We start from the raw sequence: 16,980 nt of genomic DNA, 5'->3' as shown, positions 1-16,980 counted from the left end.
CGGGAGAGGAGAGCTGACAGTGCCAAGGGCACGCGGGGGTGGCTTTCACATGAGGGAATGCCCAAGCTACTTGCATGGAGGAGCAGCTTGATGGGGCTGGGGAAGAGGGACAGGTCCTGGGGCCCCCTAACAGGGCTGGACTGCTGCAGGGGTACAAGCCTGGGGCTGGGTCCTGGTGCCCCAGCCTGGGTCACTGCATGCTGCAGGCTGCCAACCTCAGTGTAGGAGCTGGGAGCTGCCTCATCCCATCACTGTGTCCAAAAAGCTCACACTGCTGCTGTACCATGGGGGGGGGCTAAGGGCTTGCACAGACTTGCTCACTTCTTACCTGTGTTCCTGCACGTGCCCCTTCATCCCCCTGGATCTGTGACCTGCCTGATGGTGGGGTGACCCTGAAGGGGGTCAGGGAAGCATCCGCACCTGAAGCACTGGTTGGGGTGCTGGGCAGCAGGGGAGAGCCCAGCAACGCTGGCAGAGCAGAGCCCTCACCTCGGCCTCCTCCAGGGCCCCAGCTTGCAGGGAGCGAGGCCTGTTGCTCTGCCCTTGGCTGGCCCGAAGGGGAGCTGAGAGCCCCCTTCCTCCAGGCCAGCCCGGTCCACGGGAGCAGCCGGAGGGAGGAGGGTTAAACCCGGCATGGAGGCTGCAGGGCAGCGAGGGCTGGGGCTTCGGGTGCACCCCAGGAGCTTGCACCGCGTGCACCCGTGCTGCTACACGGGCAAAAAGCTGCCACCAGCCAGGATGCCGCAGCCTCACCTGCAGCAGGCGCATGGCCTGGTCACAGCCCTGGCTCCCTGCTGTCACCTCCAGGCCCTGCTTGCAGCCAGCGCTGGCGGGCTGCGCTTGCTCCCACGGTGTGCAGCTGCTTTCTGTGGCTCCTTGGGGTGGAAATGATTTTTTTTCCCCCTCTGTCTCGCAGCAGGGACCAGGCTCCTTGGGTCGAGTACACGCACACGGTGCTGACCCCCGCGCGTGCCCCTCGGCCCCGGGACGACAAGCCCGGCGAGAAGGGCTGGGGCCCCTCCAGCCCGAGGAAAGACCCCCGGACGGAGCAGACCTGCCCCGGGGAAGCGCGCCCTTCCCCGCCGCGACAGCTCAGTTTTGGGGGAAGATGTGCGCAAGGAGCATCAGTGGCTTCAGCTTCCGCAAGAACAGCTCTGAGACAGCTTAAAAAAAAATAAGTCATCAGCATTTATTTTATCAGCGAGTTCAACCCCTGTTAAGGCGGGGACGCCAGTCCCTAAGCATTTTGAGGCGTAGGGAGGTTTTGGCACACTGGGACGTATCTGCTCTCATGACCAAACCAGCCTGTGCCAGAGGGTCGGCACTTCCAAACCCTCCCGGGCCCGTCCCAACCCCAGTGACGGCAACTTTTAACGGGTTCCCCCAGGGCTGACAACGCACCACTTCACTTTGTGGGGCCCGGCGTTGCCTTCTGGCTATCAGACCCCTCCTGCCCTCGGCAGCACCAGTCTTGCTTTGGTCTCCTTAAAAAATAATCATAATAATAAAAAATAAATCGCTAGCCCTGCCTCTTGCTCTTCTTCCTAAAAACGATCAGGCTGTTCCCTCTTCCCAGAAGAATGAACTCAAAAAAAGGATTTTTACACTAAATGCACCTTAATCTGCGGCTCGGAAAACAAACAGGACTTACGCTTTTACAGCACCTGCTCAGCATCCAGACTGAAGCTGCAGGTTCCCCCCTGCCCCCCGGCTCGTGTCGGCACGGAGGAGCCGCCGGTCGACCCCGCCGCGGGAGCGACCTCAGTCGTACTGCAGCAGCGAGTGGAGAGGGACCGACGGGAGCTTTTCGGCCCCTTTCAGGGATCGGAGCTCTATGACGACCAGGCACTCGAGGATTTCTGCCTTCAGCCTCCCCAGCAGCTCGCAGGCCGCCCGCATGGTACCTGCGGGACGCGGGCGCAGCAGAGCCGTCACGGCCGAGCCTCGCGGTGACGAGCAAACCCCGCTGCTCCCGCCCCTGCCCTCGGCCCGGGTTCTCCCAGGCGGGAGCAGCCGGAGCTGCCCGCGCACCCGCGCTCGCTCCGCTGCTCTCACCTCCGGTGGCAAGCAAGTCATCAACGATAACCACTTTCTGTCCCGGTTCCACGGCATCGCTCTGGATCTCCAGCTCGGCCTGCAGGAGGGAAAGAGCGGCTTCACTTCATTCGCACCTTACAGGGAACCCCGCTGCAGCCCACTCGCGTGCTGGGACACGCAGGGGTTGACCTGAACGCTCAGCCCCGAAAAAAGCGCAAACACGCGCTCGAGCTAGAGGGGAGCGCCGCGGGAATGCAGAGCGGGTCGGGGATCGCCGGGGCCAGCCCTCCGGCACGTCGGGACTGCGAACTTCGATCAAGCCAGCTACGCTCCCATCGCGAGACGTTCCCCTGAAATCGCTCTCTGGTGGGGAAAGCCTCCCGAAACGCACCGGGCTGGAGCGCTCTGCCCGGCCAGCCCCGCGAGCCGCAGGCAGACGGTCCCAGGCCCGCTCCCAGCCCCATCCCCTGGGCAGGATCTGTCCTGCGCAGCGGCCGACCCAAGCAATCTGCAGAAATAACGCCAAAGTTGCGGGTTTCCGTTGCCAGCCTTCGCCGCTGTTAGTTACCAGTGGCAGCGCGTTATTAGGCCTGTGTCAGTGCTCTTCGGGCAGGAGCGGACGCGGCGTTAGGAGGTGAACGTCGCGTTTCCAAGCCATGCAGTTAAGGCATTCATTTACAGCACTTACTGGAAGAGTGGGCAACACCCTCGGTGCTCATGCATCCCCCTTTCCGCTCGCCTCCCTATCGCAGGGGCCACGCTGGCACCGGGCTTTGCTCCTCACCTGGGTTTCAGCACCCGTTAGCACGGCCTCACAGCAAACAGCCCTACGAGCCCCTCCAGGCAAGGCAATTTAGCACCAAGGTATGTTCAAAAAAAGAAAAAACCCCAAGGTGCGGTTCACAAGCACAAAGCGCGTGTGCGCGGCTCACGGCGGAGCCGGGTGTGCCAGAGCACGGACACCCCCCACCACCCAGCCTGGGCAGCCTTCCCCCCCGGCATTACCTTGCCGTATTCGAGGGCATAGGAGATGGACTCCGTCGGACCGGGAAGTTTCCCCTTTTTCCGTATCAACACAAAGCCGATGCCCAATCTCTGCGCCAGAGGCGGGCCTATGAGGAAGCCGCGGGAATCCAGGCCTGCGGGAAGCAGAGCAGCAGGAAGACGTAGGAGACGCTCATTCAGCTTGAGCTAAAAGAGGCGCATTCTTTGCACGACATCCCAGTTTTACCTTCCTGCACTCAGGGGGTCTCTGGAAGCGATCGGCTCTTACAGTCGCTTCCGCGAGCTAAAAGCAGGACAGCACGCTCCTGCGCAGTCAGCAGTTGCCGAGCTGCGCGGTGGGCGGCCGCCCAGGGCTCATGCTCGCACACCGTCCCTGCACCAGGACGTTTTGCCTCTCCACTAGCTATTTTCAGAGATAAGTTCAGCCAAGCTGCAGTATCAGCACAGCTCCGCCGCCGGGGACTCTGCCCCGCTGCGGGACGCACCACGGTTATCGGTAGCACTTGGGACCAGGCTTGGTCTGGGCTCGCTGCGCTTTGGGCTATTGCCGAGCCCAAGTGCTCCCCCCAGAAACACTTTATTCTCAGCGTCACACACTGTTGTGCTGCAACACGTCACCACTGCAGAGGCTGTTCCGGGTGGCTTGAAAGGCCTTCTGAGAAGGAAAAACTGCTGGGACAGGGTCTCCTTGCCGTGGGCCCTGCACGGGACCTTGCAGGCACAGTGTGTCAGAGACCTTCAGTACTAACTGAATGACACGTGGTTTTTTTTAAATGAAGAAAGCAGTGAATTATGAAATTGGCACTGCAGTATCACCGGATGGCATTTGCCACATCCCAAACCAGGCTTACGGCTGGTGTGGTCTGTGTAGGCGGCGTTCTGCCCGGGGGTTGAGGATGCTGCAGCGAGCACTCACCTGCAATGAAGTCGATGTGGGGGAAAGAGGCCCTCAAATGAGCTTCCAAAAGATCGAGCAAAGCTCTGAAAGCTGCAGGGTCCTTCAGCAAGGGGCTGATATCGCTGCGAACAGAGGAACAGGAGTCAGCTGCCTCCTGGGGCTGCTCTGGCTCCCAGGAGCACCCATGACAGAGAGCTCCCAAACCCGCAGGGAGCCCAGGTGCTGCCCTGGCCAGAGCCAGCCGGGCGCTGCCAGGCACAGGCGAGAGCAGCTCGCAGCTGCCCAGAAAGGGATGGAGCCAGCACAGCCCCTGCCTCTGTCCCGGCTCTGCCCTGCCCTGACACCAGCCCCAGTGCACCTCCTCCCCAAATGCACCCCAGCTCACATGCACCCCCTGCCCCTGTGCAAATCTACCCACAGCCCCAGCCCAAATCCACCTCCAAACAAAATGCACCTCCCCCCCCAAATGCACCCCCAGCCCAAATGCATCCCCCTGTTTCAGCCCCAATGCACCCCTATCCAAATGCACCCCCCCACCCCCAGTGCACCCCCTGCCCAAATGCACCCCCAGCCCAAAGGCACCCCCACCTCCAGTGCACCCCCTGCCCAAATGCACCCCCAGCCCCAATGCACCCCTGCTTCAGCCCCAATGCACCCCTACCCAAACGCACCCCCCCACCACCAGTGCACCCCCTGCCCAAATGCACCCCCACTTCAGTGCACCCCCTGCCCAAATGCACCCCCAGCCCCAATGCACCCCTACCCAAATGCACCCCCCACCCCCATTGCACCCCCAGCCCCAATGCACCCCTACCCAAATGCACCCCCCACCACCAGCGCACCCCCTGCCCAAATGCACCCCCACCCCCAGTGCACCCCCTGGCCCAACGCACCCCCCAGCCCAAGGGCACCCCACCCCCAATGCACCGCCAGCGCACGTGCACCGCTGCCGCTGCCCACCCCCAGCCCACACGCACCCCCGGCCCCTGCCCCCAGCCCCCCCGGGCGCAGGAGCCGGTGGCGCCCACCGGAACAGCACGCCGGGCACCGGGAAGTCGGCGAAGGGCCGCACGCGCTCGCGCACCCGCCGCAGCCGCTCCTCGCTCATGGCGCCGCCGCTCTGCGCAGCCGCCGCCGGGCGGGACCGGGCGGGACGGGGCGGGACGGGGCGGGCGGCGCAGCGGCGGGGCGCGGCTACGGCGGGGCACGGTGCCTTAGTACGCCGGTGCACGGAGATCGGGTACTCCGGTGCACGGAGATCGGGTACCCCCGGTGCACGGTGCCTTAGTACGCCGGTGCACGGAGATCGGGTACCCCCGGTGCACGGTGTCTTGGTACCCCGGTGCACGGAGCCCGGGTACCCCGGTGCATGGAGCCTGGGTACCCCCAGTGCACGGTGCCTTGGTACCCTGGTGCACGGAGCCCAGGTACTCCCCATGCACGGTGCCTTAGTACCTTGGTGCGCGGAGTCCAGGTACTCCCCATGCACGGTGCCTTGGTACTCCAGTGCATGGTGCCCAGGTACGCCTGGTGCACGGAGCCTGGGTACCCCAGGTGCACGGAGTTCGTGTACCCCCAGTGCATGGTGCCTTGGTACCCTGGTGTACGGAGCCCGGGTACCTCTGTGCATGAAGCGCTGACACCTGATGCGTGGAGCATGGGTACCACCTGTGCGTGGAGCCCAGATCCCCCCAGCGCACAGAGCCCTGGTATCCCGGTGCACGGTGCCCTGGTACCCTGGAGCACGGCACCCTGGTCCCCCAGTGCACAGTGCTCTGGCACCCCGGTGCAGGGTGACCCTGCTCCAGCCCCCCTGTGCCCAGGGCAGGGGTGCTGGCAGCTCCGCACCAGGCCTGGCCCCAGCCAGCTTGGCGAAAGGGGTCCCATGCTCCAGCGGAACACTTGGACCCCCCTTTGCCCTGTCCAGCGTCTCTCACGACCAGCTCATGAGGACTGAACTCCCTGCTCGTAAGGACCCTCTGGCTCTGCTCTTCCCTTGTCAGCCCTCGTGAGCCCTGGATTGCATGTTGTATTTGTTAAAACTGTTGGCTTGGATTAAACTCATCAGGGAAGATAACGCAGGAAGCCTGAGCGCTCCGGGTCCGGGAGCCGTCGCTCAGCTGCTGTTGGTGTTGCTCATTTGTAGGGCAGGTCAGAGCACTGGCACAGCTCTTATCTCCCACCGCCTGAAGCGTGAACAGCAGTTTGCCTGCAAAGTCCATTGTGGTCAGGAGACGTATTGCTGGGTGATTACAGGGCTCCTCTTGCATTAGCAAATATGACCTGGACATGGCCCAAATGCCTCCGGGTACTACCCACCGCTGAAGGCGAAGGCAGTTCCAGCGCCCTTCCTGGTGCGTGCAAAGGGGAAGACTCAGCTCCACACCCTTGGCGCAGCCGTGGTGGCCCACCTTCGACATGCGATCGATACGGGCAGCACACCGACAGTTATCCAGCCGTTTTGCCATGATCCGGTGTGGACCTGACTCCCCACGGGCCGGGTGCTGAGGGCCGCAGCAGCCCGGCGGCTGGACCGGTCGTTCCCAACAGCCTGCAGGTCCTTCCCGCTGCGGGACGTGGCTCTGGCACAGACGGAGCAGCCCGCAGGAGGGGAGCTGGCCTGCTCCATGGCTTAGCCGCGGTGGGCCAAGGGGCACGGCACGCCGCTCGCGAGACACCTGAGCCTGTCGGCGTCCTGGCACTGCTCCCCTCGCTGCTGCACCTGACCTACCCGTTGCTGCGCAGTTTCCAGCTCTCGGTACAAACCCTCAGGAACGGTTCGCTGCACGCTGAATCCTCCGCTGCTCCGCTCCCTTCCTGCTCCGTATATAGAGGGCTATAGGGTCTCCTTGGCAAAGGGCACCTGTTTAATGGATGTCTGCCCGAGGTGCAGAGGGGGACGAGTTGAAGGTCAGCGCAAAGGTTGCTCTCGGAAAGCTCTGGACTGACAGAGACAGCCCGCACAGGAGGAGGTCAGCGTGGCTGGCTTTCACAACAGTTCCCTCATGGACTAAGATTTTCCCTGAAGTCAGATTATCTCTTTGGCACCAGAAAATCCTCTCTAACAGCTGTTCCAGTGAAACGGCCACGAATCAGGCACACAGCCTTCCCCTGGAGCAGGGGCTCGGTGACACCCTTGCTCCCTCAAAAGAACTGGAAAGGTTTCTCTTTTGCAACTCTACCAACTATGATACCGGATAATGAGCTTTTCCAGCGACTCCTCTCTTCCTGGCAGGAGGAAGCGATGGACGTAATCTGCCTGCCCTGGAAACACACAGGAGCTGCCTCCAGCGCAAACCCCAGCCCTCCCCGCTTTCTGCCTGTCACTGGTGGAGGAGTCATAAACCGGGGTCTCCATCACCCTTTCCTCCCTGAGCTACAGCTCCATCCTTGCTTGTGACCCTCCTACGCAACCACCAGCGTTATTAGCAGAAGATACCACCACATTTTTTGAGGCTAAGCAGGGATGCCCAAGCCCCCGGTGCTAACCGGCCCTGTGCAAACCAGCCGCTCTCGCCCGCCGTGCCGCAGAGGGCTCCCGGCATCCCTCCGAGTCCCGCAGCCGTGGGATGAAACGGAGGGAAGATCGTTCCTCCTCCGATGCCGGATCAGGCCCCTCAGATGGTGACACCATCAGCTGGGCCAGGAAGAGTATAAAGATAACACCAAATAGCACTTCTAACACTTCAGCTGCCAGAAGTTATGCCACCTGCCAGATTGGGTTTAAAAACAACGTTTCTCAAATCTCTGAAACAACTTTACCTCCATTTCAAAGGACACGAACTGCACCTCCACGCAGAGGCTGGCTTCTAGCTTCCCAGGCGGATTAGTTTCCCTCTAATTGTTCAACCTTTCAGACAACACTGCTGGCTCCTGCTGCAATTTCCATCTGCAGAGAACTTTCCTAGGACCCGTTTCCAAATGTGATGTCAAATCGTGCTCGTTCTGGAACGGGGCCGGGGAGGTGCCTCGCGCGGCTCCGAGGGGTTTCGGGTTTTCCGTGCCGGACACGGGAATCGCAGCCTCAGCTTCGGGTATCGCAGCAGCGGGACCTTGCGTCTGTCTCCCTTTCAGGCACATAGGCAACGAGTGATTTAAAAGTGCTTTGAGATCCGGGCATGAGAGATGTTATGTATTAACCTGTCAACACTGATACTGTGGGTGTAAAAGCCTGATGGCAAACTCTAATCTGCTTAACCAGGCAATTACAAGAGCTGTGCTGAGTATGGAAGTTTCTGTTCTGTTAAGGATTTTAAAACTTCAGTGTGAAGTGGAACAAAATGCCCAGCATTTCAACATACCCCACAAGGGGAAACGAGAACTAAAATCTGCTTTCAGCTCCGCTGGAACGCTTCATTTCAGTGTCAGCCTTAGATATGCATGCACTTTAAACCAATTTTTAAAAACAAATTTGAAATATCTTATTTCAACAGCACAAGAATGCAGTTCCCCGGCCAGCTGCCTAGGCTTTGGACTGAAGTCTCAGCCCCAAATAATTCGCTTTGTCTCCTCTAACAGGGGCGAAGGGCCCGAGAAGCGGCCCCGTCCCCCGCAGCCTCCCCGCGCAGCGGCAGCCAGGGCCCGCCGGCCCCTCCGGCAGGCTTTGCAGCACGCCCCGGGAGAAGACCCGAAACGCCGCTCTCCTCCGGCCGGCCTGGCTGCGATCTTGAGCCTCCTCCAGGACCGATGGATTTGGCACGCATTCCTCGCTGCTGGCAAACGAGCCCGCTGGCTTTTCAGCCCCTATCCCTTGCGGCTGGGAATCACGCTACCAGCCTCCGCAGCACCCAGAAGGGCATTAAGTGATTCCAGGAGGAAAAAGGCACAGAGAGACACGTGCCAGCTGCCAGACTGGCTCTCAGGAAGCTGGATGGCAGATTTTTGGGTTTTTTTTCACTCCTAGGAGAGCACAGACTTTTGGCTAGAGATCCATCTTTATTTAGGATTCTTTACGTGCACGTATGTAATTCAAACTAGACTTTAAGCAATAATGAAACTATAAACCGTGGAAGAGGATATAAAGAAACCCAGCAAAGAAGGTCTTTTCTTAGTGTCTAAAATAGCCATTTTCCAAAAAAAGAAAAAGAACCTAAAATGAGATTTCGGTTCTTGCCTTATAACTGTTCTGAGAAGCTCACAGTTTAATGCAGGAGGCACCACTGTATCACTCTCTGATAACATACAGAAAACTCGCATCAAATACTCTCAGAAAACAAAACCAGAAGTACATTTCCAACTGTTTTAACTTTAAAAAAGATGGAAAACAAGCCTCTCTAACTGTAAAACAATTATTCGGATGCTGAACAAGTATTCAGAGTATCTCTCAGAAAGACAGTAAATGTGCATGTAGGATATAAAGTTTCCCAGTGCCAAGGACAACAGCAAGATCCCTGGGGAGAGGTTTCTCTTCTAGCCGTGCTGAGGAGGCTGCTTGCAATTCTGCACACAGTAAACCGCTTCCAAAAACAGGCTTTTCTCCCCGAATCCTTGATTTAAACAATAACTCTCACCTTCAAAGTTTCTTTCTTCGGGCGCTAGAAGCATTCAGCACTGTGACTAGGAAGATGTTGTCCTCACTGGAAATGAGTATTCTCAAGCCTCCGAGAGATCTTCCTCTCGGCTGCTTCGCTTTCTGCAAAATCACGAGGCTTTTGGCAGCTGTCCACCGCATTCGGGAATGGCTCGCTTCGACAGGTAGCGAGAACGGCCAGCGCCAAGCGGGCTTCCCTGCAGCCGGGAGCGCTCCCGACTCCAACGGCCTCCTTCTCAGCAGCATTAGTTCCAGTTCCTTTACTAAAAGACCCACCGTCATCCTCAATGCTCCTCCGGAAACAGTCCCCAGACACCGCGTAACGTTTTATTAGCAAAGACGTGGCCATCGTTCGCTTTCATTCAGTTCAGCTCCTTCCCGTTTTCACTTTTAATATTGTATTCCATGGCTTCCATTTAAAATGCAGAGGCATGTTATCTCCCATCACTGCACTCAATACTGCGCGCAGGGCATTAACCTTGGCTCCAAGTGTTTGGAATTGATCTTCTGGTTTCCAATTCCACTGCTCAGATCCCCAAATTGTTGGTCCACAGAGACTAATTTGCCACCGAAATAATCCATTTGTCGCTGCAGGATTTTAAATCGAGACTCCATTTTTGCAGCCATAGACTGGAAACGTGGCAGGACTTTTTCCGCGATTATTAGTTACATCAATTTCAGAGGCTTCTCTGCATGGAGGCTCTGACGATTACACAGCCTCCGGGGCAGAGCAGGGAGCCTCAAGAGGCTCAGCTAATTGGAAATTAAAGGCAAGCAAGAAATTCCTTGGACTCTTAGCCCAAGAAGATATTAAGCTTTTAGCGTTTAGGACGCATATTTAAATACAAAGAAAGGAATGTCAGTTAGACGCAGTCTTGGACAGACATCGTCTTTGCTTTAGTTCTCATGTCTTGCTTATGCAGCTTAAGAAGGAAGCCACCGACAAACCAGCTCCGCTGCCGCAGGGCCCCAACCCACGGCAAACGCTGCCAGAGCCATTGCCCCGATGCTGATACACCCACCACCCCCGGAAAGCCCACACCTGCCTCGGGACGCGCGGGTCCCCAAAACGCGCTGGGCGACTGTCTCCCGGACCAGCTTCGGATCAAAGGCTCAGGCTACTTAATAAAGGTGGACGTGCTAATACACGCTGCCAGCTCTGCGATCCAAGACGTGTATCTGCATTTTTGAGCTGCCCCGTACGGGCTGACGGGCATTTATTTCTGCGGCTGTGCTGCTGCGTGCGGCCCCAGGCCATCCATTCGCCTGCTCCCCACTCCAGCCTCTGAATTACACTTGGGCAGCTGCGTGGGCTGGGGAATTGATCCATGTTGAAAATAATCCAGGGAAAATGAAACAAGCTATTTTTAACCCAGGCCAGTCCCATGACCTGGAAGGCATACCTGTGAGACTACCCCCCAACAAGGTGTTATTCAGGTGTTTTACAGGTGTGCGCAAACAAATCACATACTGCATGTTTGATAAATTAGGGTTTTTTTGTTCATCAGTTCCTCATCTCACAACTTTAAAATCTGCACATCTTTGGAAAAGGCATTGATTTAAAATTCTTAAAATTAATTAAAATTAATTCTTAAAATTTAATTAAAATCAAAATTCTTCTTAGCTATCCAGCTCTATTCTTATTTAAAGCAGTAGCTTCCTCATATTAAACTTCGATCTTTTATAATAAATGAGCATGAAGCAGGTAAGTAAACATGAACTCAATTCACTTATAGCAGGCAGCTTTCCAGATCTGTGTGTATGAAGTTTATGTATGTCCAGCATCTACCATCTAGTAGCTTTGAGAAACTACTTTTTCAAAACGAGATGAGGTCTGTGCGTGCTGGGTGACCAAACACCGAGTGCACTGAGACCAGGAGGTCTTGTCCAAGCAAGTTACCCAGACAGGGGAAAAGCAGCATCTTCAAAACTGTAAGCTGTGAAAGGGAAATGAGTGAAGTGGCAGGCCAGCAAGCAAGGGACACGGGGTCCGGTACACTCGCGATGTGCATGCTGCAAATGCTGGGAGCAGGGGAAGCGTGTCTAGGCTAGCACGCAGCAGATGAGCTGTGATCCTGCTATGTGATCCCTTAATAAATGGTACGTAGAAGGACAAAGTGTTGTTGTAATTTGCAGCAGACATGTTCATAGCTATTTGGGAGCTGACAGCTATTTTCAGGGAGTTGTAGTGACAGACTCCCTCATCTGGTGGTATCTTTATCTGCTGATAGTAGTGGACTGTTGGGCTCTGAACATTTCTAGGTGACAGAAGCACTAAAGCAGGGGTGGAACAAACCCAGAAAATAAAAAGCTATTGTTTTTGTCTGATTTCCTGTGCCATTCATGACTGCTGGAAATCCTCCATCACTCCCCATATCATATCATTCAAGAACAGGCTGATCTGAATCTCGCAAGAACTTGAGCCATCCACACTGTGTCAAAACAAGGAGAAAAATTATGGATGAACAGGAAATGCCTTGAGACACTGGAGGAACAAGTAGGAACATCACAAGGCAGTTAAGAGATGTCTGGACAATAAACAAGTCCTGTTTGCAGACGAGCAGATAGTGAGATTCAGAGAACCAGCACGGGTCTGCTGGAGGATGCAGCACTGGCTGCTGCCATTGGTTGTGATTTCTGAAAGGGGAGGCAGTAAGAGCCAACACAATTATTACAATCTTACAGGATTATCCAGCTTCATGAGACGCATGCTAGGAATTACTGTGGCGAGGATTACAGGTAGTGTATACCATGGGAATGGATGGAATGAGAGCATTTGGGTTTATAGGGAGGGTAAGAACAAAAACGCTGCGAACGCAGTAGCAGGTACTAGCACAGCAGTTGCCACAGAAGCAGAGCTTTCAGTCCATCCAGAGTCCCAGGCTTTGCTTGGGAAGGAAGTAGGGCGGTTTACTGGTACGGAAGAGGGCATGTATACTGTTTAAAACACTAGGGGGTGGAAGTGGAGCTGTCAGTGCCCAAAGAGCCTGCCCAGGATTGCTTCTAGCTACTCCCCTGAGGCCCCAGAATAACCTCATTAGGTTCTGTACAAGAAACAGTTATTAGCAGTAGCAATGGGTGTGAAAAACACTCAGAAGCAGATGAAAAATCTCCAGCATGAAATTGTGCTACGGATCTCATTTACCATGAAGTATGTTTAGAGAAGTGCTACACCCAGGCTGTGGAAAGTTTGCACAAGGAGAATTCCTCAGGGAGCGTCCACTGGAAACAGGGTCAAGAGTTAACATCTGATGTAAATGGGCATTTCTGAGCCTCTAGTTGGCTGGGTCCAGATCTATGGGTCATGAGACTTGAAGCGTGACTTCAACCATATTTGGGCCCAGATTTCCAGAAATGAAGAAAACCCCTTAAACGAGCAACTGACCCCCAGCTTCCCAAGAACATCCTGCATACCAGCAGTAAGGCAACACTTAAACAAACACTGTCCTCACAGTTCTTTATAACATTACCTAGCGAATGTCTGCAGCTACAGATGGAAGGGACAGGGCGTTCTCCTCCCTAGAGCCGATCCTTTATTCTAGAGCACAGGAGGGAGCGCTTGTTTGCACTCAGCCACGCACAGCAGCCATCTGGGCCATACAGCTGCACCCAGCACTCGCAAGTTTAGGAAGAAAAGAAAAAACAAGCTGGTGCGCAAAGATCTCACAGTGGAAATCAAATGTTAAAAGCAGTTACAGGCAAACAAAACATGCCCAGTTTGGGCAGGGCACTCAGGTGGCTGTAGCTTCCCTGAACATTCCCTGCAGTCACTGTGGGGCATCGGAAGGAGTGATGATTTGAGAGGGCAGGTTGGGTGGAAGGAGCAAGAGGAAAGGTGCATCCATGGCATTTCTGAGGTAATGGCAGACTTGTGGTTGTCTAAAGAGCTTTTCCAGCTGAAATCATCTTCACTGAAAATTTACTATTTACGGCAACAACTAAAACAGAAGAAGAGTACACACTAAAACCCTGAGCGCTACCAATATAAACACTGGTCCTTTTGGAAGAGCAAATGATGATATCATACATCACACCCTTCCTGTGTAAACAGGAGTGCCAACATGAGAAAACATGCATTGTAAACCATATGTCCGGTTGGTTATGGCTTTTCTGAGTAGCTCTTGAGGGCCGCAGAAAAGATCAGTGAGGCCAAAAGCACTTCTTAGGATCAGACTTGGGCGGTTTCAGGCACTTCCCTAGCTTCTCGCAGCCTGGGGGAGACCAATTCTGTTAAAAACAAACAAGAGAGATACAGAAAAATGAAGTCAAGCATTCACGTTAAATACCTGCTGAGCCCTATACCCTAACTGCCCCCTTTTGGTTCTCACAGATGCTCTTATGTCCTGTTTGAAAAATGAAACTTTTCTTGCAGCTCTTCCCAACTCCAAATCCTATCCAAAAGGCTTTAGGAAAGACTACAGATCCTTCCGCAACAGATGATTCTCTCTTCTCCTGGGTTAGAGGCAGTGGTCTCCCCTGTGCATGCTGCAGTCTGCTGGGACTGTGGTGACCTTCCTCTCCCTCCTGTCATGCCTTGCAGCAACCAGACCATGAAGTTTTGGTGAAACCTCTCAGTTTGCCTGGGATCCAGAAAGGAGTTATAATTCTCAGCACTAAGATATCTATGCACTTTCTTGAGGAAACAAGCAAGAAGCAAAAGTCTTTGAAGGCCAAGGGTGAGAGAGATAAGAATGCTTGTATTTTAAAGAGCATTTTGACAGATGAATTCATGGATAGATGGAGTAAGAGGCATTTATAATGACAACTACTCCAATGCATGCCATCCAAAACTATTTGCCTCCCTTGTTTGCATGTTTCTTGAACCACCTTGCTTCACCATGAGTACAACAGAGACAGTGTCAGCAAAGAAACTCACTGCAAACCTCAGCTTCCAAAGGGATTAAGGGAGGAAGGAATTTGGCTACAATAATCTTTTCAATTTTATTGTTTTTTGTCATTTTAAATTTGGGACTGTGGTAATGTGAATGAAAGGTTACAATTCCTGTTGTGCCTTCAGAAATCTTTTGTGCTCATTCTCTAGCCCTCCCTCTCTCTATGTCTATCCATCCATTGGAGATTTGCACTGTCACCTATTAAAGGTCAATTCAGCTCTGAGCTACTGCCTTTTATTTTATTTATTTTTTCTCTTCTCATGATCTGCATTTGTTTGAAATTGAATTCCTTTGGGTGAAAAAGGCTTAGCCCTAAAAAAAATGCTGAAGCAGGTTTATATTCCATACAACTGACAACAGATGGCAGTGACACACCAGCTATCTCTGCAGGCAAGGGAGAACACAGAGGGGAATTTTGGCGGAAGGCACCTCACTGCATGAAAGGCTTCAGACGATGTAGAAACAATTAATGCTGTTTTTTAAATCTGTTTCTCATTTTCAAAATGCACAACCACTGCAGGAAATTTTATATGCTTGACCATTCTGCAGAGGCAATAGAGATCCAAAGAAACAAAGAAAATGTTCATTCTTTTGAAAAAACTAGATTGTATCTGCTTCAGTCTCACAGTCCAAGTCAGCTTTCCTGAATCCGTGCTTTAAGCACTGGGAGCTCCGAGCACACTGTGTGCGCTGCAAGTCAAACACACAGTCAAGCCAGCACGGCTCCACTGCATGGGACAATTTCTCCTATACTTCCACAAGAGCAAAACACAGAACTGGCTCCACAGGGGCTTCATCTACACTGCTGGTAGGACGCTCCACAGAGGTGCCAGCAAACACATCCCCTGCTCAGAGGGGTGGAAGTTGCTGCACTTCCATCAATCCCAAAACTGCAGTAGCAGCTACAAAATGATCCATCTGCTTTGCTCGTGGATAAGCAAGGACAATTCTTCACTTCTGTTCCCAAAAGGATATTAAATGCCCAGATCAAATAAATGGGTGACAGAATTTAGAAAACCGTTCAGCATGGTATTACTAAGTGATATTTATCCCTCAGCATTCTCCAAGGAAGGATTTAGGGCACAATCAACCCCAGCGATACTATCACCCAAACAAGATTTGGTTATCCTCATGTCTGGTCTCAGACGACAAGCAATAATTTGCTGCCTCTGTTGATTTCAGTTTTGTGACTGTATAATTAGCCAGTTAGAAGTTTACATGGAATATAAAATCCGTAATGTAAAAAAGCTTCCCTCTGGGATTTGAACATTTCCCCAGGGATTTGAATACTACCCAGCCCACTGGAAAGAGCTTTCTGTCTCAGACAGCCTGAATAATCTGGTTAGAGCTGGGCCAAGCATCAGAGCAGTTATTCACTGCTTCTGCTTATAGATTAGGCAAACACAGTTGGACTTGGCCAAGCGCAGGACATTACCAGAGCCAGAACAGAGCCCACAGTCTGGTGAGAGAAAAGGCAGAACCTCTACCTAATTGAGATAGGCAACAGGACATCCTCAGGGAAAAGTCTGACTCTCGATAACCCCCCAAAGAGAGGGCTAAGGTACAGAACGAAGTACAAGACCTCTAGTCCAGCGCTTCTTCCATTATACAACCTAAAGACACAGGGTGTTGATGAACATGGATATCAGATGCTTCCACAGCACCTAAACACATTGCACCAGGGTAGCTGCAGAATAACAGAACATGGGTACACTTTATGAACCAATTTTGGAGTTGGCATCAGTAGAGAAGAAATGCCTTTCCAGTCTCTGGCAGCAGCCAGGCACTGGGGAGAATGCCTGAACCCATAAGGTCCCAGAGGAGCATAGAACAGTGTTTATTAAGGGAAAAGCTGAATAATGAAAGAAAACAACACAGAAACAATGGTCCTTCAAATCTTCTTCCTACTTAACATCCAAAAATAAAAAGATGTGACAAAGCTAAGAAAGGTCTTTGTCTCCTTACTAAGGAGAGACTGTTCCACATTTTGCACTTTTCTGCCTGGCTGGAAATAGACCCTAAGCAGCAGGTATTCATCTTCTGCTTCAGAAGATTCTCCTTCAGCCTCAGGAAGATTTTGCCTGTTATTATTTTGTGCCAGCCTTTACAGGCACGTGACCTTAGACTACAGAAACTCTTGTCATTTGACAACTTTACCTCCTTCAAACCATGCAGTTTCTTCCCCAGGTTCTAAATAAACCAAGTACCATTTCAGAGGAAAGCCATACTGTAACTTTTCAATATGGTGTTCAAAACAATACAGAATTGGAAACAAGTATGGTATGCTTCAAGTCATAAAGATTTTGGAAAAGACCGGCATGGGTGGATTTGGGGAGACCAAGCGTAAGATCAAGGATACTCACACACATCACTGAAAAGACAAGAGCCACTGTCCCAGTCCCACCACTCAAAATGCAGAGGACTTTTTGAGATTTGCAGAGGGGGATTAGAAAGGAGAAGGACCTAGAGCTGTAGATACCGCGATATCTCTAAGGAAGGAAGTCACAGGGTTTATCACAGTGTGTTGGTAGACTTTCCAGACCTAATTCGACTCACTTTGTACTAACCCTTCTGTGCTACTGCATTCCACAGATAACAAACAGCTGGCTCTTCAGTGC

At 53.3% G+C, this 16,980-nt stretch overlaps 2 protein-coding genes across 2 annotated transcripts in view; both read right to left on the bottom strand.

The window, feature by feature from the left end:
• Nucleotides 1–1,164: 1,164 nt before the first annotated feature.
• On the bottom strand, nt 1,165–5,048 carry APRT (adenine phosphoribosyltransferase). Its single transcript, XM_067302862.1, has 5 exons — nt 4,969–5,048; nt 3,959–4,062; nt 3,043–3,176; nt 2,056–2,134; nt 1,165–1,904 (listed from the first exon to the last, which is right to left on the bottom strand). Exons 1-5 carry the CDS (start codon nt 5,046–5,048, stop codon nt 1,762–1,764), a joined length of 540 nt encoding a protein of 179 aa, XP_067158963.1. The 3' UTR covers nt 1,165–1,761.
• Nucleotides 5,049–10,947: 5,899 nt separating this feature from the next.
• Nucleotides 10,948–16,980, bottom strand: part of GALNS (galactosamine (N-acetyl)-6-sulfatase) — a 50,020-nt gene continuing 43,987 nt past the window's right edge. The window contains exon 14 of the mRNA XM_067302362.1: nt 10,948–13,697. Coding sequence (XP_067158463.1) covers nt 13,611–13,697 — 87 coding nt within the window. The 3' untranslated portion in view covers nt 10,948–13,610. The remainder of the gene's footprint in view (nt 13,698–16,980) is intronic.

The sequence above is a fragment of the Apteryx mantelli genome, chromosome 10 (assembly GCF_036417845.1).
Source record: "Apteryx mantelli isolate bAptMan1 chromosome 10, bAptMan1.hap1, whole genome shotgun sequence".
NCBI lineage: Eukaryota > Metazoa > Chordata > Aves > Apterygiformes > Apterygidae > Apteryx > Apteryx mantelli.
The sequence above is the reverse complement of the archived record's forward strand: the minus strand, read 5'-3'. Positions and strand labels throughout refer to the sequence as shown.